This window comes from Jaculus jaculus, chromosome 17, assembly GCF_020740685.1.
Source record: "Jaculus jaculus isolate mJacJac1 chromosome 17, mJacJac1.mat.Y.cur, whole genome shotgun sequence".
In the NCBI taxonomy this organism is placed as follows: domain Eukaryota; kingdom Metazoa; phylum Chordata; class Mammalia; order Rodentia; family Dipodidae; genus Jaculus; species Jaculus jaculus.
Genome location: NC_059118.1, coordinates 6481456 through 6508687, shown reverse-complemented (window position 1 = coordinate 6508687; position 27232 = coordinate 6481456). Strand labels below are relative to the sequence as shown.

Below are 27232 nucleotides of genomic sequence, written 5' to 3'. Positions count from 1 at the left end.
AAAAAAAGAAAACACACACACATACACACACACACACACACACACACACACACACACACAGAATGCCTCATATGTCCTAAGAAGATTCCGTTGAAATCCCTAAGTAGAGCTTTTTTGACAAATTCCATTAATGCACAGCGGTTTGTCTTAATTTCAATATTAGAATAAGGAAGAAGGGAACATTCTGAGCTAAGGCTAAATCCTTATCATAAATGAAAGCACCAAAGAGCAAACTTACGGCCCACAAGTTTTCGTCAGGGACCCTTCCCCACTTAGATATCCACTGATCTTGGCAGCGACCCTAAGGCAGTCCTCCCTTCCCTTTCCTTCCCTTTGCACATGCATGGGCGTGAGCTGAATGGTGAGGCTCCTGGGATGGGTCAGGAGTAGGCTTGTTTATATATATTTATTTCCCTCAACAGAAGCCAAATACTTAAGGGAAGGGAGATGGTTGATGAATTCTGCAGTGATAGTTTCGGTCCTGGGCTCAAGCTGGGACACTGCCCGTGTTTCACACACACCCTCCAGAAGGTGGGGACCAGCTCCAGCCTAGGCTGTGTGCGCACTGTGCTGGCCAGAGGCTGCCCTTTCACCCTGAGCGTGACGCCGAGAATAAATGGGCAACGTCGTGTTTGCCCCGCTGGCTGAGGGCACCTGGCCTCATCAAGGAGACCTGAGTGTCCTGTGTTCACAGACGCGATGACATCTGGAAGCCTGGACACTGGGCTGCCATCGTGGAGGCCAGTTGGAATGCCCGTGCATGGTGTTTTCTCGCACATGAACAGACCTTAAAAGTCGGTAATTATGCAGCTGACTTTCCCTCATCCCTTAAAAGCAACATGACACAGAGCCCCGGGGTGCAGGGGTGATGGGTTGTTAAGAAATCCATGACGGGAAATTTCACCGAGGCTAAGCAGAGCTCATCGGCCATGGCCCAGAAACACATGGTTCTCATTTAACCTGCTGAGGACTAATTGTGTTATGCTCAGAAGCACAAGAAAAAGAAAATGGCTTTCTGACAGGCACCCCCAAATTCCTCCTGACCAGAAGGGATTGCCTCAGCACCATAAGACACTGAGAAGTAGTTTTCTCCCCGGGAGCCAACCTCCCCTTTAATTATCTAAACTTACGACCTGCAGCCCATTCGGGCCTCCCATGAAGTCCCTGAAACCTTAGACTTAATGAATCACCTCCAGGCCCCACTTTTCACAGCTCCGGTGTGGGTGTGCTCGCGTACTGCGGGAGGTTGCCCAGACGGTGGTGTGTGAAAACAGCAGCTCAAAGGCAATGGTCGACCTTTGGACAGAAGGGTAGTAATCAGGTGGTGTGTCTCCTGATCGCAGAAACAACCCGGGGAAGCCTCTAATGTTAGATGGATGTGTCACCAAAGGCAAGAACCAGAATTTAAACAAACTAGTGCAGTTCCAAGGTCTGGGTTGCATCCCCTATGGGAGTTAGAGACGTATTTATTATCCAAACCAACAGGCCATTCTGCTTCCAAAGTGCCTCATTATCTGTGGAAGGAAAGCGTTTTGGGCTTGCATGTCAAGTGTTCAGACAATGTATTTACGCCTCGCTTTCACACTCCAGAGAATGCACCCGCATCTGGAAATCCTTTGGTGTCTCCGAAACCACTTCCCAATCTGTATCACTTTAACTCTGGTAACAGCCAGCCAGAGCCTCCTCTGGGGCTCATCTTTCTCTGATTACATGCAAATGAATTCTCTTTTATAGACAGCTTGGTATAGGGCCTGTACTCCTGACTCTCCAACATGTTGGTCTGTTACTGCCCCCTGCCCCCCTCCCAAATAAGGAAGGTTTAGGAAAAGGGGTGAGCGTATTGCTGATAGAAACAAAATTTATCCACTTTTTTAAAGTTTGTGTTTATTTATGGGAGGGGGGAATGAGCATGCTATGGTCTCTAGCCACTGCAAGCAAAGTCCAGATGCATTTACTACCTTGTGCATCTGGCCCCTCATAGGTACTCGGGGATTGAACCTGGGGCCTTAGGTTTCACAGGCAAGTGCCTCAACCGCCGAGCCATCTCACCAGCCTGCATCCACTTTTGTAAGAGATGAAAATGCTAAATAATGATGGGCTTAGAGAGAGGTCAGATCTGTATGTAATGTTGTGCCCACCCTTTTCCCCCAGAAGGTGAATATTTGAGCATCACTCTATTTTCTGTTTCGCTTTTGGTCTCAGTAACACCCTGGCCTTTTAATCCCAACACGGCTTTTCACAGTGGTGATGGCCTTTAAGGACCAAGAAGGAGCTGGAACATAACTATTTATTTAGAAGACAGTTTTCAACTAGACAGAGAGACGATGTCTACAGTTAAAATGATGATGCTTGAAAGCTTTTAAAATCTCTGTTTTCCTTTCTAAGTGATACTAGGCTATTTTCAGTCTTTCTCCTGCTGATCCATCCCTGACTCAGCAGAGTTAGAATGGGCTGTCACTTGAGAACAGCTGTTCATGCTTTCAATTTCACTTTTCATTTCAGCAACAAAACTGTGTTTGAACTCTTTACTGATTCTTCATAGGCACATGGAAGGGAAACGGAATTGTTAGCTCACCTGTGGTGCTGTGATCATAGGAGAGATTTTCCTCTTTGGATTAATTTTTTAAAATTTATTTGCAAGCAGATAGAGAAGAGAGAGAGAGAGAGAATGGGCATACCGGGGTCTCCAGCTGCTACAAACAGACTCGAGATGCCTGCACCACTTTGTGCATCTGGCTCTGGGTACGCACTGGGGAATCAAACTCAGATTCTTCCAGGCAACACCTTAAGTGCTGAGCCATCTCTCTATCCCTCCTGTTTGGATATTTTGGATACTTATGTGAACACATTGGATTTTCTAGCTACATAGAGGAGTATCAGAAAAAAAAAATCAGAACTTGCAGAACTGATTTTTTTTTTTAAAAAAAAAAAAGGTCTCTTCACAAAATCCAAATTCATCAGTCACCATATGCCAAGACACCTTTGAGAGCTCTCCAATACCTTTAAGCAGCATGGCGCACAGTCAGACGTGATGTTCTCGACGTTTGACTCATTGGTAGGGTAAAGCTAGGAACGCCCATGAAAGGGAGCTAGCCAAAATTGTTACTGCTTGTCTAGCCCGATCTTGCGGTGGATGGAGAAGAATAAGCAAACGGAACATTGAGCGCCCACCGCTCTGTGGATCTGCACCGCAAGGCTTGGCTTAGAGGGAATGCTAAGCACGAAAGTACTGTCTTGTGTTTGTGGTCAAAACCCCGTCATCAAAGCAGAAATCGCGAGGCTGCTGAGAGCTCTACAGGAAAGTCGACTTAAAACACACCCGCCAAAGCGCAGAACCATTACGGAAGAGGAGGCGGACTGTAGGAGCCACAGGGTGGGAAGGGGCACGCTTGGGCATTGCCCCCCACCACCACATACACACACTGACACGTCCATGACCCCACAGTGCATACCTCACTGAGGAGGGCCCTCAGTGGGGCGGGGGCGGGGGGAGGGGATGTAAGAGTATAACCTGATGGACATGTGCACCACACCTGATCCGTTCATACCGTAAAGATCGTGACTAATAAAAATAATAGACCACCGTCTTTGCCGCTCTGCCGTCAGGAGGCACGCAAAGCAGGGTGACTGAGCATTTGGTGGGGAGCACTGTCTTGAGTAAGATGCTACATGGCACATCATGTCTCATTTGTCTTTCCAGGGGTGAGGGTCTCAGGCCTGGCCTGACTACCCGGCTGGTGTCAGTTTTCAAGAGGTTTATGACTTCTGCTTTGATTTCAGCCCTCAGAATCCTAACATGAATGCCACCACAGCCCTTAGGGAGCACGTTAGGCCTCCTGTGGCGGAATGAGGGAGCGCCGTCTTCTGAGAGCTCGGGTCCCAGAGTGGGCAGTGGGTAATTGAATTAGCAGAGCAGGCATTCAAAACATTCTCCGGGTTTCCAGTCTCAAAGGCCGTGTGAATTCAGAGAGGCGGGCGGTGACGTCAGGGGCTGGTCATGTTTACCCAGTTGCCATCAGCTGTGATGATGTAACATGATATGGAAAAGAGGCCCAGGGAAGTAACAGAGAACAGAACATCAATGGTTAACGGGGAAATGTGACTTAACAGGAAACACATGTTACCGAAAATGAACCTGTGCCCTTTACTCCATTCGGTTCAACGAGCCGCTTTCAGATCAGACTTTCCCCAAGGGCTGCCTGGGCGGTGACGATGGTTCATTTTGAGTCTGCTTCTCTCTTCTCTTTGGTGGGCGGAGGGGGAGGGGCCAAGGCAGGGTCTCACTAGTCCTTCTTCTCCCTTTTGTTGGCGATGCTCTGCATTCTAGAGACATCCAGTCAAGCACATTTGGCCGATCCTGTCTCTGAAACTGCAGACAGCTGGTGTAGCAGTCAGGGCATGGACTTGATGCCGGCCGAAAGGGGGGCCTCTCTCGGGCCGTTCACTGGCAGAGGCACCTGAGTGAAGTCAGCTCCTTAGTTCTGAGACAGGGCAAGCTGTGAGCCTCCGATCGCACGTCCCCCTCCCCTTTGGTCCAGAGCCTTCGCAGGCTGCCCCCGGCCCTCTTCCCGGCGGCCCCGCTCCTAAGATTTGCTTCAAAGGTCCTTGTCTCCGTCTCCGTGCACGGCTCGTTGTGATCGGCGGGTGTTGCCGATTAGTACTGAGTCCTCCTGAGCAGAGGTTTATGGAGCTCCTGGTTCCGGGCCTGCAAGGTCCGAGAGACGGCGCCGGCGCAGTGGGGGCTTCCTGCCGTATGCTCCTGACACAGCTGAACGCATCACACAGTGGGACAGCATTCTTTTGGTGACCCTCTAATCTCTCAACCCATGAATGGATTCGTCTATTTATAGAGACATAGCCTTCGTGACCCACTGACTCCCCAAAGGGCTACCTCCAGATACACTAACACGTCTTCGGGGACACCCTCAAACCCCGGCAGGCTTCCTCTCTCCAGGCACAGCTTTCCCAGCGTCCAGCCTGTGCTTGTCCCCGGTTGCATCTGAGGCTCTCTAGACTCATCCACTGCGAGCACCTCCAGGTTTTGCAGCACTGTTCCCCTCTCCCTGGATTCCTTCCTCCTCCTCTCAACTCCCAAGACTGCTCTGCCCGTCAGAATTCAACACTAGCTCCCCTGGGTTAGGAACGCACGTCCTGCCAGGAGCCGACTTCCAGGTCAGAGGAAAACCTTGTCGAAAAGATTACATCACAGGAGGATCCCAGCTCAGAGGCTGCATAAACAGTCCCGCAGAGGCAGCAAGGTGTGTTTGAACCCCAGCTGGGCGGCCTAAGTGCAGGGGAAATGGAGCAGGGCGGAGAACACCCTGTTGGGGACTTTAGAGATGTGTGTCTCACACCTTCAGAGCTCACGGGTGCCTGGCATGTTACTTAAGCTCTCTGAACTTCAATTTATGCATCTGGAAAGTGGAGGTGAAAACTGTGGTGGCACTTGGGAAGCTGAGGTAGGAGGATCGCCATGAGTTCAAGGCCACCCTGAGACTCCATAGTGAATTCCAGGTCAGCCTGGAAAGAGTGAGACCCCACCTCAAAAAAAAAAAAAAAAAGTTCCAATTAAGCCAGGCATGGTGGTACACACCTTTAATCTCAGCACTCGGGGAGGCAGAGGTAGGAGGATCTATGTGAGTCTGAAGCCAGCCTAGGACTACAGAGTTCCAGGTCAGCCTGGACTAGAGTGAGACTCTACCTCAAAAAAAAAAAAAAAAAATTCCCAATTAAACTATGGAATATTACTCAGCCATAACAAAAATGATATCCTGTCACTTGTGGAGACAGGGATGAAATTGAGGGGTATTGTTAAGTGAAATAAGCCAGGCACAGAACAACAAAGGCCAAATGTTCTCACTAGTGGCGCAGCAGAGAGAACAGTGACCTCCAGAGCCTGGGAAGGGGGAGAGGGGAAAAGATGGTTAACAGGCACAGAGGTGCAGTTGAAAGGAGAAGAACTTCCTCTTTTTATGCATATGGCTCACACATTTTTTCATTCATTGTCTGTTTTAATATGTATTTATTTGAGAGGAAGAGGGAAGATAGATATACCTCCTACCTCTACGAACTCCAGATGCATGCACCACTTTGTGCATGCAGCTGCACATGGGTACTGGGAATCGAAGCCTGGCCACCAGGCTTTGCCAGCAAGGGCCTTTGACCACTGAGCCATCTCTCCAGCCCAGGAAGAATTTCCTCAACAGCACAGTAGGGAGCTTGTGGTTGGCAACAGTCGACAAACTATTCCACGCCAGCTAGCTGAGAGGCCACTGGAGGTCCTCAAGTAACAGCTGTCGGCGGTGATCGTCGGCTACTCAGTGTGATCCTTATACACCTTTTCATGTGTTTGAAAAAAATCACACTATGGGGCTGGAAAGGGAGAGATGGCTTAGCAGTTAAGGTGCTTGCCTGTGAAGCCTAAGGACTTAGGTTCATCTCCCCAGGACCCACGTTAGCCAGATGCACAAGGTGGTGCACGCGCCTGGAGTCCGTTTGCATGGCTGGAGGCCCTGGTGTGCCCATTCTCTCTCTGCTCTCTCACTCTGTCTCTCAAATAAGTAACTAATTTTTTTTTTAATTTTTACTTTATTTATTTGAGAGCGACAGACACAGAGAGAAAGACAGATAGAGGGAGAGAAAGAGAATGGGCGCGCCAGGGCTTCCAGCCACTGCAAACGAACTCCAGATGCGTGTGCCCCCTTGTGCATCTGGCTAACGTGGGACCTGGGGAACCGAGCCTCGAACCGGGGTCCTTAGGCTTCACAGGCCAGCGCTTAACCGCTAAGCCATCTCTCCAGCCCTAAATTTTTTTTTTAAAGTTACGCTGTGCTCCACAAATGTGTACAGTTGACAGATATCAATTAAGTAGTTTTTTTTTTTAATGTCCCAATTTAAGTAGTAAGTCATGGGGTCGCTCTACTGATGACCACACTCTGCACATGAGTGTTGCAAGGATCCAGTGTAGGCCCTGGCTGTTAGAATGTGCTTGTGTGAGATAGTATCTCTTCCTATCAGAATTCAGTATAGAGTGCAGGGGGCTGTAAGCAACCACAGCTCACTCCCAAGGAGGTCTGCTTGGGGCATGCCACTCTAAAAATCAAGCTGAGTGGAGGTGATGCACACCTGTAACCTGTAACTCACAAGGCCAACGCAGAACCACTGTGACAAGTTCTAGGTTAGCCTGGACTACTACACAGTGAGCTGTTGGCCAGGATAGACTATATCGTCAAACCCTGTGTAGAGAAATCATGCAAGAAAGAGAGAAAGGATGGGGCTTAAGAGATGACTCAGTGGTTCAGGTGCTTACCTGCAAAGCCTAACGACCTGGGTGCGAGTCCTGAGCACCCACATAAAGCCAGATGCATAAAAATGTTAGGTACATGCATCTAGAGTTTGTGTGCAGCAGCTAGAGGCTCTGGTGCACCTACTCTCTGTCTGTCTGTCTCTCTCTTTCTCTCTGTCTCCTCTCTCTTTCTGCTTGCAAATAAATAAAAATATCTTTTAAAAAAAGAAAGGAACAGATATTGTATATATGTAATTACAATGATTGTAATGGGGAGGTAATATGATGGAGAATGGAATTTCAAATGGGAAAGTGTGGGGGTGGGGAGGGAGGGAATTACCATGGGATGTATTTTATAATCATGGAAAATGTTAATAAAAATTTAAAAAAAAAAAAAAAGAAAGGAACAGGCTGGAGGGATGGCTTAGTGGTTAAGACGTTTGCCTGCAAAGCCAAAGGACCCTGGTTCAATTCCCCAGGACCCACATTAGTCAGATGCACAAGGGGGCGCACTTGTCTGGAGTTCATTTGCAGTGGCTAGAGGCCCTGGTGCATCCATTCTCTCTCTCTGCCCCCTTTCCTCCCTCCTCCTTCTCTGTCAAATAAATAAATAAAATTAAAATATTTAAAAACTAAAGAAAGAAAGGAGAACAAAGGGAAGAAAGGTGTTCCTTGGCTAGAGATGGGAAAAGAGGAAGTGGGACCCACATTCTCCCTTGGGCACCTGTGCCCCAGGCTCCTGACAGCTCCCATGTCACCACCTCTCCATTTTGGCATGCATAGTGTTTTTTCTTTGGGATCAGGGTAGACAGATGCCAATAGAAAAGCTCACTCACAGGAGCTAGAGAGATGGCTTAGCGGTTAAGCGCTTGCTTGTGTAGCCTAAGGACCCCGGTTTGAGGCTCGATTCCCCAGGACCCCTGTAAGTCAGGTACACAAGATAGCACTTGCATCCAGAGTTGGTTTGCAGTGGCTAGAGGCCCTGGTGTGCCCATTCTCTCACTCTGTCTCTTTCTTTCTCTCTCTCTCTCTCTCTCAAATAAATAAATAAACAAAATTTAAAGAAAGAAAGAAAGCAAACCTCACTCACTGCCTTGGCGGACATCAGCCCTTGACAGTGTGTCTCGTGTTCTCTTGTCCCTGTTTGTGGACTTGGGAAGTTCTGTTGTGCAAATTCCAACCGCCGCAGACCTCGTCCAACTCCCAGGGGTCCTGCTGAGCAGCCCTGTTGTGGGACACTTGTGGGCTTGGGCTGTCTCACTGGGAAAGCATGAGGGGGGAGTGGGCAGAGGTAAACTGGGGTCACTGGCCACAGGACCCCTCAGCCAGCCAAGGAAGCGTAGCGAGAGACTCTACTGGGGTGGTGCTGGAATTTGTCTGTGGTACGGGAAGAAAGCATTTCTTCCCTGTGATTTTGAGTTAAGAGGACGGGAGAATCGGCGTGTGCTTGTGTACAGATGTGACATTAGGTGTGGTGCTTTGAATCAGATGTGCCCATAAACTCGCAGGTTTCGAATGCCGGGTTTGGAGGTGGGGCCTTGCTGGAGGAGGCGTGCTGCTCAGGGCGGGCTGAGGGGGCATTACAGCCCAGCTTCCCCTTTGCCAGAGCTCAGCTCACTCTTGCTGCTTTCTGCCAGCTGCTGTGGCAAGATGTGACGTCCAGCCTCTGCGCTGTCATCCTTGGCCCACCATGATGAGACTTCCCCTTGAGACTGTAAGCCTGAGATAAACCCTTTGCCCCCACCAGCCGATTCGGCCGGGTGTTTTGCCCCAGCAACGTGAAGGTAACTACAGCGTTAGGCAACCCCAAGTTCCGGGGGGAGATTCACAGATGGGCCGTGAAGTGTGGAATTTGCATCTCAGGATAATGGTGACCCAGCATCCTCAGTGTAGGGCTGCAGCAAGGTGCCACTGAGTGCCATGCACGTCGGCCTCACAACTTGCAGTAGCCAAATCACGGCGCATCCCTCGGTGCCCGTCAACTGACGATGGACATGGAAGGTGTGGTGCATACACGCAGCGGAGTTTTACTCAGCCACAGAGAATGGAATTGTACCGCCGGCAGGAAAAGCGGTGGGATGTGGAAGCCATCATGTCAAGTGAAAGAAGTCAGCCCCACCAAGACAAGTGTATCCCACCATGTTTTCTTTCAAGCAGAATCTAGCGGGGGAGTCCAGAGGCCACGCAACAAAGAGGGTGAACAGCTAGGGTTGTGGAAAGGGGAGAACAGAAGGGGGGAAGAAAGGGAGGACACGGAAGAGTAACCGACAGGAAATGGAGCGTGTGCACTGGGAACGGGCTGCCGGCGGCACCCATCCCAGGACCTTGAACCAGCCACCACACTCGAACTCAGGTTCTCCGGTTTATTATCTGCCAGCCAAGGCCAAGGACTGTCTAATCTCAGAGCTGCCTTCCAAAAACAACATTCCAGGGTGCTCTGTTCCCTTTCCAGCGCCAGACAGCACAGAACAGCCTGGCCTTGCAGCCCACACGCATGTCTACCTCTTGTGGTCTGGCCAACAATCAGATTATTTTTATTTTTTCTCCACAATGGCAAAGTGGGCCAGGATGAAGGACTCTGGGACTTGCAGGCTCTGAGTTAGTGGGTCCTTCCTACTGAGCTGGGCAAGAATGGGAAGGGATGGCTTCCTTCCTCCCCTGGTCTCCCCTGCTACAGCCTCATCTTTAACCCCTGTGCCTGGGAAGCAGCGCAGAGGCATGGCGACAAGTCTCCAGTCCAGCTCTGTGACCTGCTTGCCAGGGCACCTCTGCTGGTCATCCAGCCTTCTCTTGCCTTCCAGTTTCTCCATCTGTAAAATGAGACATAATGTCACTCAACTCATGGGACTGTTATGAAGACTGAGTGTTGAAAATGTGACAAGTGGGCTGGAGAGATGGCTCAGTGGTTAAAGCCTGACAGCCTGGGTTCTTTTCCCCGAGACCATGTAAAGCTGGATGCACAGTGGCACATGCATCTGGAGTTCTTTGCAGTGGCAGGGAGTCCTGGTGTGCTCAAATTCTCTCTTCTCTTATGTGTGTGTGTGTGTGTTTCTGACTCTGTCTCTTTCTCTCTCTCTCTCTCTCTGTCTCTCAAATAAATAAATAAATAAATAAAATATTTTAAAAGATGACAAGCACCCAGCTGGCATTGGGTGACATTCTGTTGCCAACATGTCCTGCACCCAGAAGAATGCTTCCTCTGGTGACCCTGGCCAGGAACCAAGTGACTAAATTTCGGCTGCTCTGAATCACAGCCCCAGTAGCCTTAAGTCTCCCTTTGAAGGACGACCATCCTGAACCTCCCAGAAAACCCCTTTTCCTAATTGAAATGCTTCCTACGTAGCCACAGCCAGGAGCATGAATGGCCAAGATGCCCGTCCACCAAGGCCGGGTCTTCCACGTCCTCCAAGATGCCCATCCTCCACAGGCTAGGTCATCTACTTCAGTTCTGCAGTTCCCCAAAGGGCAGATGGTCACGTGGCATCCGATCACCTCATCCTCACGTCCCTGCTCACACACCACTCCAGGAAGGAAGCCAACTCCACACCCTCCAGGCTGACGCTTCGGCTTGACTGGTTCTCACATCCTGGTCCTCCTGCCCCTCCCACTGCCGGAGCCTGTGGTCTGTTGTCAGCACCTGTCCTCATGCCGAAGCACATGAGGGAAACGAGTCAGGTTGGGGACTTGCTTCCTCTACCTGCCTGGAACCCCAAAGCACCTGAACCCCGAAGTTTGCAGAGCAAGGGGAGTCTATCCCCACCTCTGATTTTGGTGAGGGACAGTGTGTCCTGAAAGGCTCAGAGGGTCTGGTTCTCTACAGGCAAACCAGACCTGGGAGTCTTCACAAGGATGTCTGTACAGATGACCATCTTCCAGGGCCTGTCAACAGCTGTACATTCAGAGGACATGCAGGGGACATGGAGCCCCACATGCTTGAGTGTGAAAGATGACCAGAAGCAACATCATGAGCTCATCCTAACTCTCAAGTGTCCATGTACCGTATGTGCCGAGGCACGAAGCAGTTCCCAAGTGACACACGCCCCTCTCTTCCCTCATGAGGTCAAGTGTGCATGTGCGTCTGCTTGCAAATACATATATGTATATAATTTATTATATATGTATACATGTATGTATATTACATATATGTGTATACACACACATATATATATACATACATATATATGTATATACACCACACACACCCACATATATATTTAAAGCACATGTATTTTTTTAAACTGTTAGCTGCCAGACATAATGATTGACACCTTTAATCTCAGCACTCAGGAGGCTGAGGTAGGAAGATCACAGTGAGTTCAAGGCCAGCCTGGGCTACAGAGTGAGTTCCAGGTTGGCCTAGACTAGAGTAAGACCCTGCCTCAAAAAAATGAAAGAAGAAGGAAAGAAAGAAGAAGGAAGGGAGGAAAGAAAAATCGAAACCAAAAAGCCAACCTGTGAGGTGCGTGTATGTGCGCTTGCGGCTCCGCTCTCGCTTGCCTGTGCTGGGGTCGCTCGCCCGAGGTGACTGGAGTGGAACGTGGAATGTCCCTGCTCATCATCTTCCACCTGGTCTTGTTTTGAGCCTTGAGTCCTGAGTCTGTCTCTCTCTCTCTCTCTCTCTTTACCTAATTCCAGACCTTGGGGATTTCCGTGGATTCTTGGGGTTACGGGTGTGTGTGGCCAAACCTAGCTCTTTTATGTGGATCCGGAGATTCGAACTCCGGCGGCCGGAGGCCCCTGCAGGCCCCTCGCTTGCTGAGACATCTCTGCCGCCACTTTCAACGTTTCTACACAAGGCTGGTCAACTCTGCCCGCTGCTTCCTGCTGCCAGTGTCTCTGAAGTCACCCAGCATCCAACCCTGAGACCCTCTCAGGCTGCCAGATCGTCTCCAAGTTTTGTGGTTTCAATAAAGTAATTGAGAAAGTCCCAACATATGAGAACTTTTGAAGGACAAGTCCCAAACCATGGGACACTTTCAGAGCAAGGGCCGTTAACCACAGAGCCATCTCCCCAACCCCACGGGACACTTGTAAAAACAACATTATTTTTTTTATAGTAGTGAATTTGAGGAAGGAGCACTTCACTTTGTTCATTTTCAGAAATAACTAGTAAATCTTGGAATTTGTTCAGACCAAAGATAAATAGAGAACAATTTGGCAGTCTTGTTTTTAAATTCATTATTGAAAGATTAGCAGAGTTATTTTTTATTATTTATTTATTTATTTGAGAGTTGGGAATGCCAGAACCTCCTGCTACTTCAGACTAACTCCAGACGCATGTGCCACTTTGTGTATCTGGCTTTAGGTGGGTACTGGAGAATCAAACCCAGGCCATCAGGCTTTGCAAGCTAATGCTTTTAACCTCTATGCCATCTCTACAGTCCTTAAACTATAGGTTTCTTTTTGGAAAAACTCTAAGCCTTGCTCCCTACAACAAATGAGGAATCAAAACAATCTAGAAGAAACTCAGACAGAGACACACTACATTTTACACAAGGGCCTTAAAGATAGAAAAGTTTAAGCAAACATTTCTGGTTAGCAGTAGGACTGTAAATATGGATTACAATGTATTATTAATTTTAAAAAATCAGGGCTGGAGAAATGTCTTAGAGATTAAGACACTTGCCTGCAAAGCCTAAGAACTCATGTTCGAATCTCCAGGTCCCATGTAAGCCAGACACACAGTGATGCAAGCGTGCAATGTCACACAGGTACACAGGGGGCATGTCCATCTGGAGTTGGTTTGGTTTGCAGTGGCTGAAGGCCCTGGCTCACCCATTCTCTTTCTCTCAAGTAAATAAAAGTAAGATATATATATATATATATATATATATATATGAAAGCAACTGAGGAAAACAGTTATGGCCTCTGGACACATGCATGCACTCACACACATACGCCAAAAAAGGAGGAAGGGCTCATAAGGGGTTTTACCTTGCTGGGTCTATGGAACATTCTGAAACCTTCTGGCACTAGACTGTACATGAGGTTTACTTACCCACCCCAATGGACCTTAGGTCTCAGAAAACCCAGAAAGCTTGCTGTGTGGTATCAGGTAAACGTATGGTCCATTTCAGTCTATTTAATTCCTTAACTCTTCCTGTTTCCTAGCCACTTCTTTGCACAGTGTGAGCCCTCTCAGCTCAGTCATTTAGGGACTTAACATCCATAATTTCTGCTACAACTTCTGCTTTAAAATTAACTTTTCAGCTAAGAGTCTGGTCCATAGTTCTGGGTGCTCAGGAGGCTGAAGCAGGGTGATCACTTGATCCCAGGAGTTTGAGGCCAGCCTGGGCAACTTGTTGAGAACCGCATCTAACTAAAAACAAAAAAAAAAAAGCAAAACAAACACTTTGCAGCCATGCTGGTCCAGCAGAGAAAGAGCAAAGGCGAAAGCGCGCACCCTGTCTGCCACTGCATCCGGAGATTCGGGCTTTACTCCTGGGACTGCAGTTCTGACGTCATTTCCTTTTTCATTCTCAGGTGAGCCAAGAGAAAGGAAACTGCTCTTTCCAGAAAAACCCAACCCCGTGCATTATCCCTCAAGAACAAGAGAACATCTTCCACACCATATTTGCCTTTTTCACCAAGTCGGGAAGGAAAGTCTTGGTAAGTAAGGAGTTGCTTCGTGGCTGTGTGGCAGGGTGGTCCTCCAAGGACGGCGAGGCTAAGATGAGAGGCCAGGCTTCTTTTTGGGATAGGTGATTTCACAAATCTGCCTTTTATCAGTTGGCTTAAAAAAAAACAAAAACTCCCAGGGACTGTTTTTCAGCCTGAGGTTTCAATCAAAGTATTAAATTTATATTGTAAATTCCGTTGCCTGACCAACGCCTTTGCGACCCGCCAAGCACAAAGTACACAGTTACTTCAACTAGAACGAGTCTAAACAAAGTTCTAGTTCTTGTACAGCACTTTGGAAAATGCCTGGTCATTTCTAGTACATGTGCTCTGTGACCCAGCAAAATGGACCATTTGCAGGTCTATGCCCAAAAGAAACGAGTGTGTGTATCTGCGAAGAGGCATGAATCGGAACAGTTGTAGCGGTCTTAAAATAGCCAAATGATAGAACTAGAGAAATGGCTCAGCAGTTAAAGGCACCTGCTTTCAAAGCCTGCAAGCTCGGGTTTGATTCCTAGCACCCATATAAAGCTAGATGCACAAAGTGGCACATGCATCTGAAGTTCATTTGCAGAGGCAGGAAGCTCTGGTGCACCCATTTACTCTCTCTCTCACACACACACACATAAATAAATAAATAAAATTTTTAAAATGAAAGAAAGGAAGGAAGGAAGGAAGAAGAGAGAGAGAAAGAAAGAAAAAGGCAGCTTAGCTGTTAAGGCACTCACCAGCAAAGCCAAAAGACCCAGGTTCAATTCCCCAGTACCCATGTAAAGCCAGATGCACAAGGTGGCACAAGCATGTAGAGTTTGTTTGGAGTGGCCAGAAGCCCTGGTGTGCCCATTCTCCCCGCCTACACCCCACCCCTCTCTGCCTCTTTTTTCTGTCACCCTCATAAATAAATAAAATGTTTTAAAACAGAAAAAAGCACTAATCAGAAAGTCTTCCCATGACTCTCTTCCCTGTATCCTAGCTGTGTTTCTTCAGCCCCTTAAAAACGCCTGGAGACGAGGCATCCCTCGCATCCATCACTCCCTCTCTCCTGCCCCTCCCCCTGCGAGAGAAGCACAGTCTGTCGCCAGTTGAAAGGTTTGGACTTTTTCACTGGCCCAGCGAGAACCGCAGGTCTTTCTAAAAGCCCCAAGGACAGTTAGACGCGGCAATGACTAGCGTGGCCCCTGTGCAGGGTGGCAAACAAACACAAAACACATTTGTGCTCAAAATTCATGAGAATGGTATCAAAATATGTAGTTGTTTCTTTTTGTGTTTTTATTTGTAAGCAGAGAGAGAGAGAGAAATGGGCACACAAGGCCTCCGGCCACTGCAAATGAACTCCAGACACAAGAGCCACTGGCTTTACGTGGGTCCTGGGGGATCAAACCTAGGCCCTCAGGCCTTGAAAGCAAGTGCCATTAACCACTGAGCCATCTTACCAGCCTCTATAGAGTTAAAAAAGAAAAAGAGAAAGGAAAGGAAAGCAGAAGGAGAAGGGGAGAGGCGAGGGGAGGAGATGGGGAGGAAGGGAAGAGAGGGAAAGAGAAGAGAAGAAAAAAGAAAAGAAGAGAAAAGAAAAGAAAAGAGAAAAAGAATTGGTTCTCCTTGTGAAATCCAGCTTGTTGGTAGGATCAACCAGAAATGTTGTCTATAGATGCTAGGTCAGAGCTGGACCCTTGCATCTGCCAGGCAGGCATTCTTTCCAGCGCCCTCTGGTGGTAGCAAAGAATAATTATATCTGGTTTGGGGTTTTGTGGGGTTTGGAGGTTTTTAGTTGGTTTGATGGATTGTTATTCTGTTGTTGTTGCTGTTTATTCAGAGGCGTTTTGTTTTCTTATTATCTGTTTTATTTTGTTGGTGCTGGGGATGGAATCCAGGGACCGGGCCAGCTAGACAGGGGCTGTACCACTTAGCCCCCCATCCTGTGGGCTTCCTTTGCCTCACCGAATTTCTGGAACTCAGTGCTCTGTGGATGGCCGTGGGTTTTTCTTGCTCTTAATCCCACCTGACAACTCTTTGGCTTCTCCTCAGGACTGTGAGAAGCCAGGAAGCTCCTGCCTGACCATGCACTGTAACCTCAGCGCTCTCCCGAAAGAAGATAGCCGTACCATCGACATGTACCTGCTGCTGAACACGGAGATCCTTAAGAAGGTGGGTCCTCTGGGCTGCAGGCTTGGCTGCAGTACTCATGCTGCCCCGTAGTAGACTTCCCCACCTGTTGCCAGGAGACAGTATCAGACGCTGTGTGCTCGGTCTGGTCCAAGGACCCACCTAACCACCTGGGAGCAGGTTAGAAATCCAGAACACTGGGCTGCACCCCACACCTACTGAATCGACTTAACCAGCTCCCCCTCAGAGCCACCTGGAAGCTCTATACTACCTTAGATTCCTTGGAGGATAGGATCTGAGATTCTATAGTCAGGTGGCATTAATTCTGTTCTAATGGAACATTATTAGTTTTGTTTTGCTTTGTTTTTTTATTTGCAAGTACAGAGAGAGAGAGAGAGATAGAAGAGAGACATAGAATGGGTGCAATGGAGCCCCCAGCGACTGCAAATGAGCTCCAGATGCATGCACCACTTTGAGCATCTGGTTTTACGTGGGTACTGGGGAATCAAACTCAGGTTGTTAGGCTTTGCGGTTAAGTGCCTTAACCTCTAAGCCATCTCCCATTCCCCCCCCCTTTTTGAGAAAAAGAAAAAGAAGCAAAGAGAGAGAGAGAGAGAAAATGGGTGTGTCAGCACCTTTCAGCCTCTGTGAATGAACTACAGACACATGTGCCCCTTGTGTGCATGTGTGACATTGCATGCTTGCATTACTGTGCATCTAGCTATGTGGGACCTAAGGATTCAAACATGCATTCTCAGGCAAGAGTCTTAGCCACAAAACTCTCTCTCCAACTCCCCCTTTTTTTAAATTAATTAATTAATTTGAGAGAGAGACAGAGGAAGAGGTATATAGAGAGAATAGGTGCACCAGGGCCTCCAGCCACTGCAAATGAACTCCAGATGCATGTGTCGCCTTGTACATCTGGCTTACATGGGTCCTGGGGAATCAAACATGGGTCCTTAGGCTTCATGGGCAAGCACCTTAACCACTAAGCCATCTCTCCAGCCACTTTATTGTTTTACAACCAGAGGATGGCCAACCATTTCTGTCATGGGCCAGTAGGAACAATGTGAGGATGTATCATCCACATCGTCTTTTACAACTGCTCTCAACTCTACTATTATAAGGGGCAGGCTGTGTTATAATAAAACTTTATTTGTACAAACAGGCAGAGGACCATATCTGATGCATGAGTCCTAGTTAGTTGGCTCCCTTGTTTCAAAGAAGTCTAATATTTGAACTTCAGGTCACTTGAGTTTGTCAAAAGCAGTTCCAAATACCTCAGTCAGTAAATGGGTGACCCTTAAAGAATCATGTATGTTTAGTACAGTTTAAGATAAGAGCTGGCTAGGTATGAGAGGCTACTTCCAGCAGGAAGCCACAAAAATAATTGGATATGAAAGTAAAACAAATTATGTGTGTTAGCCTTCAATTCCTATTTATTTTCCTTCGGAAGCAGTACATGTACGATGCATGGACGCCTGCCCACGGGGGAGTGAGGACCATCAGAACCATCTCATGGTTCTTTGTTAATTAGACACAGCGGTGACGTGCTGACCCGAGAACATGCAGCCATTAGGGGATGGTGTTTGCTTTCTTATTTTTTCCCCATTTCCTCTCCACATACCTATGGAGATCTGGTGGCTGCCTAGCTTCCCTGGTTTGCTCTGGGAGGAAGTTTGGGGGAGTCGGGCTGAACACATGGCTCCCCTGGTGTCGCTCCTCTCTGGAGGACAGTGAGAGGAGTTTCACAAGCATGAACTAGAGCACCCCCCTTTCCCGCCCTGATCCTCTTCTTCCAGAAGGGGGTCACTGCAAGGCGTTCCTCCCTCAAAAAGGTCCCCAGCAGTTGGGGGGCCTGGGTTTCTTCCCGATACTGACTGTATTCCCAGTGCCACATTTCTCGTTGTACACAGAGCGCACTGATAGGAGAAACCACTCTGATGTCTCACCCTCCGTCACATGGCTGCCTACGGGCCTAGCTGAGCTGTGGTGTGGCTCTCTCCCCATGACCACTGGTGACCCTTCACCAAGAGCCATGTCCCACTAACTGTTGTCACTAGGAGTCAGCCAGGCCAGTGGAACACCAAGCAGGACAGCTTAGTGCTGTGGGGTGACATGCAAGGCCTTGGTGGCTTCTGCTCCAAGTGCCCTTCCAGTGGACACTCCAGGTATGGAGGGAGGCCAGCAAGCAGGCTGACCTGGAAGCTACGTGGGCCGGCTGCTCCTGGAGCATCCTTCACCACCAGGGACATCACCAGATGACTCCAGGGCCATGCAGCCTCCCTGGGGCCGTGGAACGGCACCAGCCTTGTGGCCGGCCTGGTCCTTGAGTTCTGTTTATTTTCCTTTTGACCTCACGGTCTGGTCCCAGACAAGGGGACTCTGAGGTTTTATTGTCATGACCTTAACAAGTTTTCATTTGAAATGGAGGATCTGATCTTTAAACTGTCAGAAGGTTCATAGTTCTCCAGAAGTGTCCATGGGCTTTCCTCACAGGGGTCTAGTCTGTGCCAGGCCCCGCATCCGCCTGGTCATTGATGGGCAGCAATCATCACTGCCACCGTCATCACCACCAACACCCAGAGCGATGGCAGCTCAGGGCTGAAGACACGGTGTTCTGTGGCGCATGGAACCACACAACTTATAAAACTTAAATTGCTGAAAGGTTCTTGTCGTGTAAAATCCTATACGGTCTAAGCAAGCCATCCCTTTGAATGGCAGTCCTTCGAGAAGCAAGTCACATCCACCTTATGGGGGAGGAGTGTGGAAAGGGAGGATGGGTTTGATCAGCGCACGTAGGTGTCTACAGGGCTCTCCCAACACTCCTGGTCACCCGTGCAGGTATGTATTCTATTCAGATTTGTAAACACCACACCAAACTGTAGGTACAATGAAGCCATGTCTTTAAAATTTTTAAGCTGGAGCTGGAGAGATGGCTCAGCGGTTAAGGTTTACCTCGGAATACCACTCACATGTGACTTCAGGGTACCTGAATCAGAAGGGGACACCCCCAAACCCCAGAACTTCCTTGAGTGACAGATGGTCTGAGTCAGAGGCAGGTGGGAACAGCACAAGGCACAGCACCAGCCGAGCCCAGCCGTGCCCTGTCTGGGAGCCAGGCGCCGCCCACTCCACAGCCCACGCAGCGCCCACGGCCCGAGCTCCTGGCCCTGTCCTAGGCCGGGACTTTGCCAGTCTCCTGTCTTTTTGCAAATTCCGTCTCCGTCTTCGCTTCGGAGCCATTCTCTCATTATCTGGATTGTGGCTTTGAGTCTGAGCCTACAGCAAGGCTCTCGAGCAAGTCAGATGACCAACAGTCCCCTCCTGGATCTCAGAGGTGTCATCCTTTCCCCCTTGGGCCCATTAATCAGCTAGATGCATCTCTCCAGCGGGTATCCTCTTTCCAGTTCAATGGCTTTGACCCTAAGGCAGCTGGGTTCAAGAGTAAGTAAAGAGTTAAGAGTAACTCCTGTAAACCCTCACCGGTTTTGAGGGCTGTGGTCAGGGCAAGAAGATGCCTATAAAATGAGAATCAGATGCCTTTTGGGGAATGCCAAGCCTGGATTTGTTGCACACAGCTAAACGGCTTTCTTGATCCTCGGCTCTCTGTGCCTCTCAAGTATCCGGCTCTTACCGCCTGGAAACCACAGCATACAAGCTTACACGTGTTGATTACTGACAAGGCCACGGTGGTTCCACATTCTCCATTCCTAAAAGCGTTCTCAAGAGAAGCTGGATGTGTGTGCTCACATGGATGCCCATGATGGGGAAATTTCTAGTTGAGTGGTAAAATTGTTACCCGGTCTACACATAATCTTGGGATTTTTTCTCCCCCCTCTGCATTTCTCAAGGGAAAACCGTTGTCATTGAGAAACATCTTACCTGAGTGGTATTGTTTCTCCCACAGGACAGTCCCTCTGTCATCCAGTTCATGGCGCGAGCCAAGGTGAAGGTGGATCCTGCCCTACGGGTGGTGGAAATAGCTGACGGGAACCCAGAGGAAGTGACGGTGAGTCAGCCAACCCAGGACAGCCCTCCTGATGGGGTGAGGGCAGCTGGGCCACTGGGGGCTTGAAGCTGGTATTTGAGGGTAAAAAAAAAAAAAAAAAAAAAGTCCCTGAGCCAATAAACAGAGCTTGTGGTAAACCCAAGGCCAGGCCTGCCCGGCTTCCAGGCCCCCTAGAGCCCGAGAGGTTCGTTCAACTGGCATTGTTCTATGAGGACACCATAGCTATATGGAAGTTTCATGCTGTGATTGGCCAAAGGAAAAACAGTCTGGGGGCTGGAGAGATGGCATAGTGGTTAAAGCATTTGCCTGGAAAGCCAAAGGACCCAGGTTCAATTCCCCAGGACCCACATTAGCCAGATGCACAAGGGGGTGCATGCATATGGAGTTCATTTGCGGTGGCTGGTGGCTGGTGGCTGCTCTCTGTCAAAATAAAAATAAAATAAATCTCGGTGGGGCTTAGATTCCCACTCTGAAGCCAGGACTATTTTTACCTTTCTCGGGGCCCTTCCCTAAATAAATAAAAATAAACGCCTGTGCCTCTCCAGTCACGCTGTTCTGTGCATAAACGCTGGGTGTATTAGAAACAATTGTTTGATTGAGTTGAAGAGTTCACAGCCTAATTGCCAAAACCTGGAACCTTCTTCTCTTTCACTCTTACTGGGTTTTGGCCTCCTTAAAGTGCAGCTGTCATGAAACCCTCAACCAGCCTCATGACTTAGCTGTCAGAAGGAGGATGGAAAGATAGGGTGGCCTTCACGCCTGTTCCTGGCAGGGGTCATGTTGTTGGCTCCCCACAGTCAGGTCGAGGCTGGAGTGGGGCAAAGATCTCCTGTGAACTCCTTGTTATAAGCTGTGTGGTCATGTTTCCCCCGGTGCCTCCTTCCCTGATTTCACCTTCTCTCCTGGGAAACTTGCACTTTCAGACAATCAACGTTGCTGTGACAAATTTGAGGGTTTAAAAAAAAATTTAGCCAGGTATGGTGGCACATGCCTTTAATCCCAGCACTTGGGAGGCAGAGGTAGGAGGATCACCAATGAGTCTGAGGCCTCCCTGAGACTACAGAGTGAATTCCAGGTCAGTCTGGGCTAGAGTGAGATTCTACTTTGAAAAAAAAAATTACTTATTTATTTGAGAAGGACGGTATGAGCGCAGCAGGACCTCTTGCTGCTATAAACAACTGCAGACGCATGTGCCACTTTGTGCATCTGGCTTTATGTGGGTACTGGGGATTTGAACCCAGCCTGTCAGGCTTTGCTGGCAAGCTCCTTAACCTCTGAGCCATCTCTCCTGCCACAGCTTTTTCTAATAACAGTGGAAATGTCTCCTGTCGTTGCCTTAAGACTCTGGCATAAGTCCTTAAGAGTCTCACTGAAATCTCAGCCCTATTCTTGTTTTCGGTGAGCAAGGGATAAGAGCGTCGGAGAGTCCAGAGGGTGACAGGCTGCATGAGGGGCCAGCCATCCCTCCATGTAGGGACAGAGTGTCAGGGGCAGACCTGTCCTCTAACGTGGAAACGTTGCCTGGAACAGCACTCAAGTCCTTCTCTACTTGAAGTCAGTTTTTCTGACAGGTTAAATATTTGGAGTTCTCTTTTCTCTTTCCCTCCCTGTCTTTTAGCCACTTAAGCACTGCTTTAGACTGTCACATGGAAGGTGAGAGAGAGCAGCAATTGCCCTGCTCACTGTGCTAGCTCTGGTTTAAAAAGTGTATGGGGGGCTGGAGAGATGGCTTAGTGGCTAAGGCATTTGCCTGAGAAGCCAAAGGACCCAGGTTCAATTCCCCAGGACCCACATAAAGCCAGATTCACAAGGTGGTGAATGCATCTAGAGTTCGTTTACAGTGGCTGGAGGCTCTGGCCCACCCATCCTCCCTTTCTCTCTCTCTCTCTCTCTCTCTCTCTCTCTCTCTCTCTCTATCTTTCTATCTCACTCTCAAATAACTTTTAAAAAAACTTAAGTTATAGGGGCTGGGTGTGGTGGCACACGCCTTTAATTCCAGCACTCGGGAGGCAGAGGTTGGAGGATCGCCATGAGTACAAGGCCACCTTGAGACTACATAGTAAATTCCAGGTCAGCCTGGGCCAGAGTGAGACCCTGCTTCAAAAAAAGCAAAGCAAAAGAGTGAATGGGGAGGGGGTGGGTTAGAGAGATGGCTCAGAAGTTAAGGAGCTTACTTGCAAAGCCTGATCATCAGGGTTCGATTCCCCACTACCCACCTAAAACCAGATGCACAACGTAGTGCATTCATCTGGAGTTCACTTGCAGTGGCAAGAGGCCTTAGCACGCTCGTTCTCTCTGTTTATGTCTGTCTCTGTCTCTTTCTTTCTCTGATTGCAAATAAATAAATAAAAATACTTTTTAAATTAAAAAAAAAGTAAGAAGTTTACAGAATGAAGCACGTGCTAAACATTAGAGGCTTAGACTGTTCTGGAAAACCACAGGGTTAGCAATTTAGATAGATAGAAGTAATTAACATGTGTCCCTATAGGTGAAATACCTTGTATAGGTGAAAGAAATTGACAGGGGACATTACTTCCATTTGAGGACCTAGCTCTGTGATCCACGAAGGCACTGCCTAACAGCATGTATTTATCAGGGTTCCCTAGAGGACCAGAACCGACAGAATGGATTGATTGTGTTAAGAAGGGAATTCATTGGCCAGCTTACGGCGGTCCAGCCACAGCAGGCTGCAGGCCCGAGAGTCGAGACCCCGAAGCTGCTCAGGCCGCAGGCTGGAGGCCTCGGCCGTCCCCACCGGGCCCTGAAGGCCTGAGGCGTCCCGGAGAGCCGCTGCTTCCAGTCCCCGCTGGAAGGCGGAGGAAACTCGGTTCGACGCCGGGGAAGGACAGCCGGGCAGGCCGGGCGCCCGTGCGAGGGAGGACGCTGGCCAGCGAGCCGCGCCGGCGGCCGGCGGAGGAAGGGCTCTTCCCTGTCAGGCGTGCTCGCGGGCAGGCCGCTCTGGGGAAGACCTCACTGTGGAACAAGGACTTCCTCCGTCAGCCAGCCAGCCCTTCCTGGAAGCAACCTCAGAGACCCAGCCAAGATTCGAACCAGCACACAGTTGACGACAGAACTTAACCATCACATGCCTCGTTGTGCAACATCATCTTTATCCAGAGCACAGCGTCCATCAGTTACTGCTCCAATCTGTGCACTCTGCGGGGATATTCTTGTTAGCAAGAGTTCCTGAGATGAGACCAGGGTTTTGTTTATTTTTTTCCATGTTCCTACGGAAAAAAAAAAGGATCACACGTAGGGATCCGGTGGTGGCCCCTTCTCGAAGCTCCCTCCGATAGCTGCGTTTTTTGTCCATGAACTCAGTGGCATAGCGATCTGTTCCCAGGTTTCCTCGTGGGACAAAGAGAATCTTTTCTGAGTGGGAAGATGTTTTGCTTTTAGAACAAGCGCTTTGCCCCTGCTTGGTGCTCCTGGACCCAGCATCCCTGAGGGGGGATTTGCACACGCTGAGATCTCCCACGTGTTCAGATTCAGCACCAGCTTTGGACCGGTGAGGACTTGAACTAGTGGGCATCTAGCAGGGTGTGGCCCAGAGTAGAGAGACAGTCATTTCTAACCATAAAACGTATGCAGGGAGGGCTGGGCAGATGGCCTTAGCAACTACAGGAGTTTGCTGACAAAGCCTGACCGCCTGGGTTGGAGTCCCCAGTACCCACATTCAGCCAGATGCACAAAGGGGCGCATGCATCTGGAGTTCGTTTTCATGGGCAGGAGGCCCTGGTGTGCGCATACGCTCTCTCAAATAAGTAAATAAAAATATTTAGCAAGTGTACATGAAGATGAGTCTAGGAAAATGACATAACCTTCCTGTGACCGCTTGTGTCTTTGTTGTTGTTGTTGGTTTGTCGAGGTCGGGTCTCACTGTAGCCCAGGCTGCCCTGGAATTCACTGTGTAGTCCCAGGCTAACCTGAAACTCACAGCATTCCTCCTACCTCTGCCTCCCAAGTGCTGAGGTTAAAACTGGGCAGAGGGAGAATGGGCTCTCCAAGGCTTCTAGCCGCTGTAAAGGAACTCCAGATACATGCACTAGTTTATGTATCTGGCTTTACGTGGGCCCTGGGGAATCAAGCCCTGGTTGTTAGACCCTGCAGGCAAGCACCTTAGCCACTGAGCCACCTCTCCAGCTCTCCTTGTGTCTTTTTGTTTCAGTGCTGGGGTCAACCCAGGGCCTCCCACATGATGGCAAGTGTTCTACCACTGAGCTACATCCTCAGCCCACATGTCCTTTATGTTTATACCAGTACACAAGTAGTATTTTCAGAGCATTTGGTGAATAACTAGAAATATGGAATTAAACCCTTGAGGTCTTGCCTAGTAATAAATCCATCCGGGACACTTAAAGTAATGTGTCAGCAACATCAAGACCAGCTGGGTGCGGCCATGCACAACCGTAGCCCCAGCCACACAGGGGAGCAGAGATCCAAGAATCTTCAGAGCTCAGCAAGTTCCATAATTAGTAAGTGGAGACTCCAGCTCAAAACAGGACCAGGAGGAAGAGAGATGGAACAGTTCACCCTCCCTTCCGCTCAGGCCACCGCAAGCAAGCATGTGGGGTGGCATGACCACACACACCACGACCACGCCCCCCCACACACACATGCAAAAGAAATAATGGGAGCTAGGCATGATGGGGCATGGCTAGAATCCAAGCATTCAGGCAACTAAGGCAGGAGAATCGAGTTCAAATTCAGCCATAGCTGCATAGCAAGACCTTGTCTCCAAATAACAACAACAAAAAAAAAGTGCTAAAATGAATGATGCTTCTTGGCCAGTGAGACAGGGCAAATGTCTGGGTTCCTTTACTTTCTGCTGTGGGAACAATGTGTCTAGAAAGACATCTGCTTCACTTACCACATAGCCATCAGCGCTACGTGCGCTTAAGGAGAGAGGGCACAATGTCAGGCAGTCCCCAGAGAGCCTACTGCAGTCTTCCTGGCTGAGCCCTGCGAGGTCCCTTCCTCTAGTGACTGAAGAAAGCTGTGATCCTTGCAGAGAAGAAACGTCTTGCCCGCTCTCACAGTGCCTGAGCCAAGGGTGGGCTCTGGACCTCTGGACTTGCAACCCGGCGGTCTTTCCCCCTCTACCTCGCGGCCCCTCGGTCACATGGGACGGCGCCGAGCCATTCTGGATGAAGGAGCCAAAACCAAGCTGTCCAGCATGGGAAGGAAATAGTTTGGCTTGGGTTAAAGTATCAGTCGAAACTGCGGAGGGACCTGCAGTCTACAGAGCTGGGCCCTGCCAACGGGCCCGGCTCCTCTTCCCAGCGGGGGGCTTTCTCTGCTCTGGCTGTTAGACCCCAGACACGCTTAGAGTCATCTAGCAACTGGGCAGCAGGGACAGTGATGGCCAGCGCGATGTGACACCCCCCCCCATGGTGTGTCTCCGTGTGTGTGTGTGTGTGTGTGTGCGTGTGTGTGTGTGTGTGTGGTCTATGAGCACTTTGTGTGCGTGGGTGCCTGTGCACACGTGTACGTGTTGGTGTGGAGGCCCGAGGTCAATGTCAGGTGTCTTCCTCCATCACTCTCCACCTTTTTTATTTTATTTTTATTTTTTGAGATAGTGTCCCACTGGACCTGGAGCTCACTAACTCAAGCTAGACTAGCTAGCCAGCAAGCCGTAGGGAATCCCCTCCTGTCTCTGCCCCTGCCGTGCTGGGACTAAGGGGTGCACCACCGCATCCAGCAGTCGTCATGGGTATTGGGGTCCGAACTCGGGTTCTCCTGTTCTCACGGCAAGCACTGTCCCCCCTGAACGCTCAGCCTGCCTCGCTTTTTTGTTTGCTCATTTTTCATCTGCAACCTGGCTTCTTTTTCTTTTAGATATTAATTATTTATTTATTTATTTGCAAATAGAGAGAGAAGGAGAGGCTGGGCGCACCAGGGCATCTAGCCACTGCAAACAAACTCCACATGCATACGCCACACTTGTACATCGGGCTTGACGTGGGTACTGGGGAATTGAACCCCGGTCGTTAGGCTTTGCAGGCAAACACCTTAATTGCTGAGCCATCTCCCCAGCCCCGACCTGACTTCTTAACACCATAGGACACTCAAATCATCACTGACAGGCGAATTTCCTTGAGTCAGCATGTGAGAGGCTGAGTTCGGCTAAAGCACAGAGCACGTGTCCAAGAGGACCAGCGACATCGCTGAGAAATGAGAAAAAGATGAAAAAGCACACATTCCAGGGTCGTGACAGGGCATTCTTGTGGAATTTGCCAGACTAAACTGTAGTGGCTACTCTCGTCTCTGTTTCCACAAAGCCATGCATCTAACATGACTCCGGCAGAATGTGAATTTCAGTGTCCCTGAGAAGCCACGTGGGCTAGTGCAGGGCACAGGCCTGGCTCCGCACTCCGTGTCAGTGACGAGCTTTAGCAGACGTTTTGGGCTTGAACTTCCAGAGAAGGGCTATTGTACTCACTTTTCACAGGGGAGAAAACTGAAGCTCCGAGAAGTTCCTTGCCCACGTCACCAGCCAAGGAGCCTCCATTCCTATCCCCAGCAGGGGCTCCTGCACCACACAGGCAACGTCCGTTCACTTGTCCACACACAGGAAGGAGCTCCTCTGCTCTGCCGGATCTCCCTTCAGATAACACAGCGGGCTCAGGGTCTGCACATGAAACCGAGGTGGTCTGACACATGGACAACAGCCCATTCCCACCCGCACATCCTCAGCTCCTCCTGTCCCCGGACTGGAGACAAGGGCCTGGGGTGGTTCTATTTGCTTACTTAGCCCCAGGGAAGAAACAGTAAATAATCCACTGAATCAGTCAATAGTCTATAAATCAGACCAGGTCTAGGGAGAGAGCTCAGTTGGTAAAGTGCTTGCCTCATAAGCACGAGGACCAAAGTTTTATCCCTAGAACCTACATAAAACATAAAAAGCCATGCATGGTGACACACACTTGTAATCCCAACAAAGAGGAGGTGAAGACAGTGGAATCTTTGGGGTCCAATAGCCAGCAAAGCTAGCCCAATTGACAACTTCCAGACTGGTGAAAGATCTTCTCAACCAACAACTTATGTGTTTATTTTATTTATTTATTTATTTGCACGTGTGTGTGTGTGTGTGTGTGTGTGTGTGTGTGTTCCCACTGTAAATGAACACTAGATGCATGAACCACTTTTTGCATCTGGCTTTATGTGGTGTTATAATCGGGTTCGCATTGCTGGCAGAAATCACCCAACCAAGA

General features: G+C 49.3%; 1 protein-coding gene across 1 annotated transcript in view; it reads left to right on the top strand.

The window, feature by feature from the left end:
• The window catches only part of Itga9 (integrin subunit alpha 9), a 322030-nt gene that overhangs the window by 276025 nt on the left and 18773 nt on the right, over nt 1-27232 (top strand). Inside the window, exons 25-27 of the mRNA XM_045136949.1 lie at nt 13769-13894; nt 15929-16048; nt 19917-20018. Coding sequence (XP_044992884.1) covers nt 13769-13894; nt 15929-16048; nt 19917-20018 — 348 coding nt within the window. The remainder of the gene's footprint in view (nt 1-13768; nt 13895-15928; nt 16049-19916; nt 20019-27232) is intronic.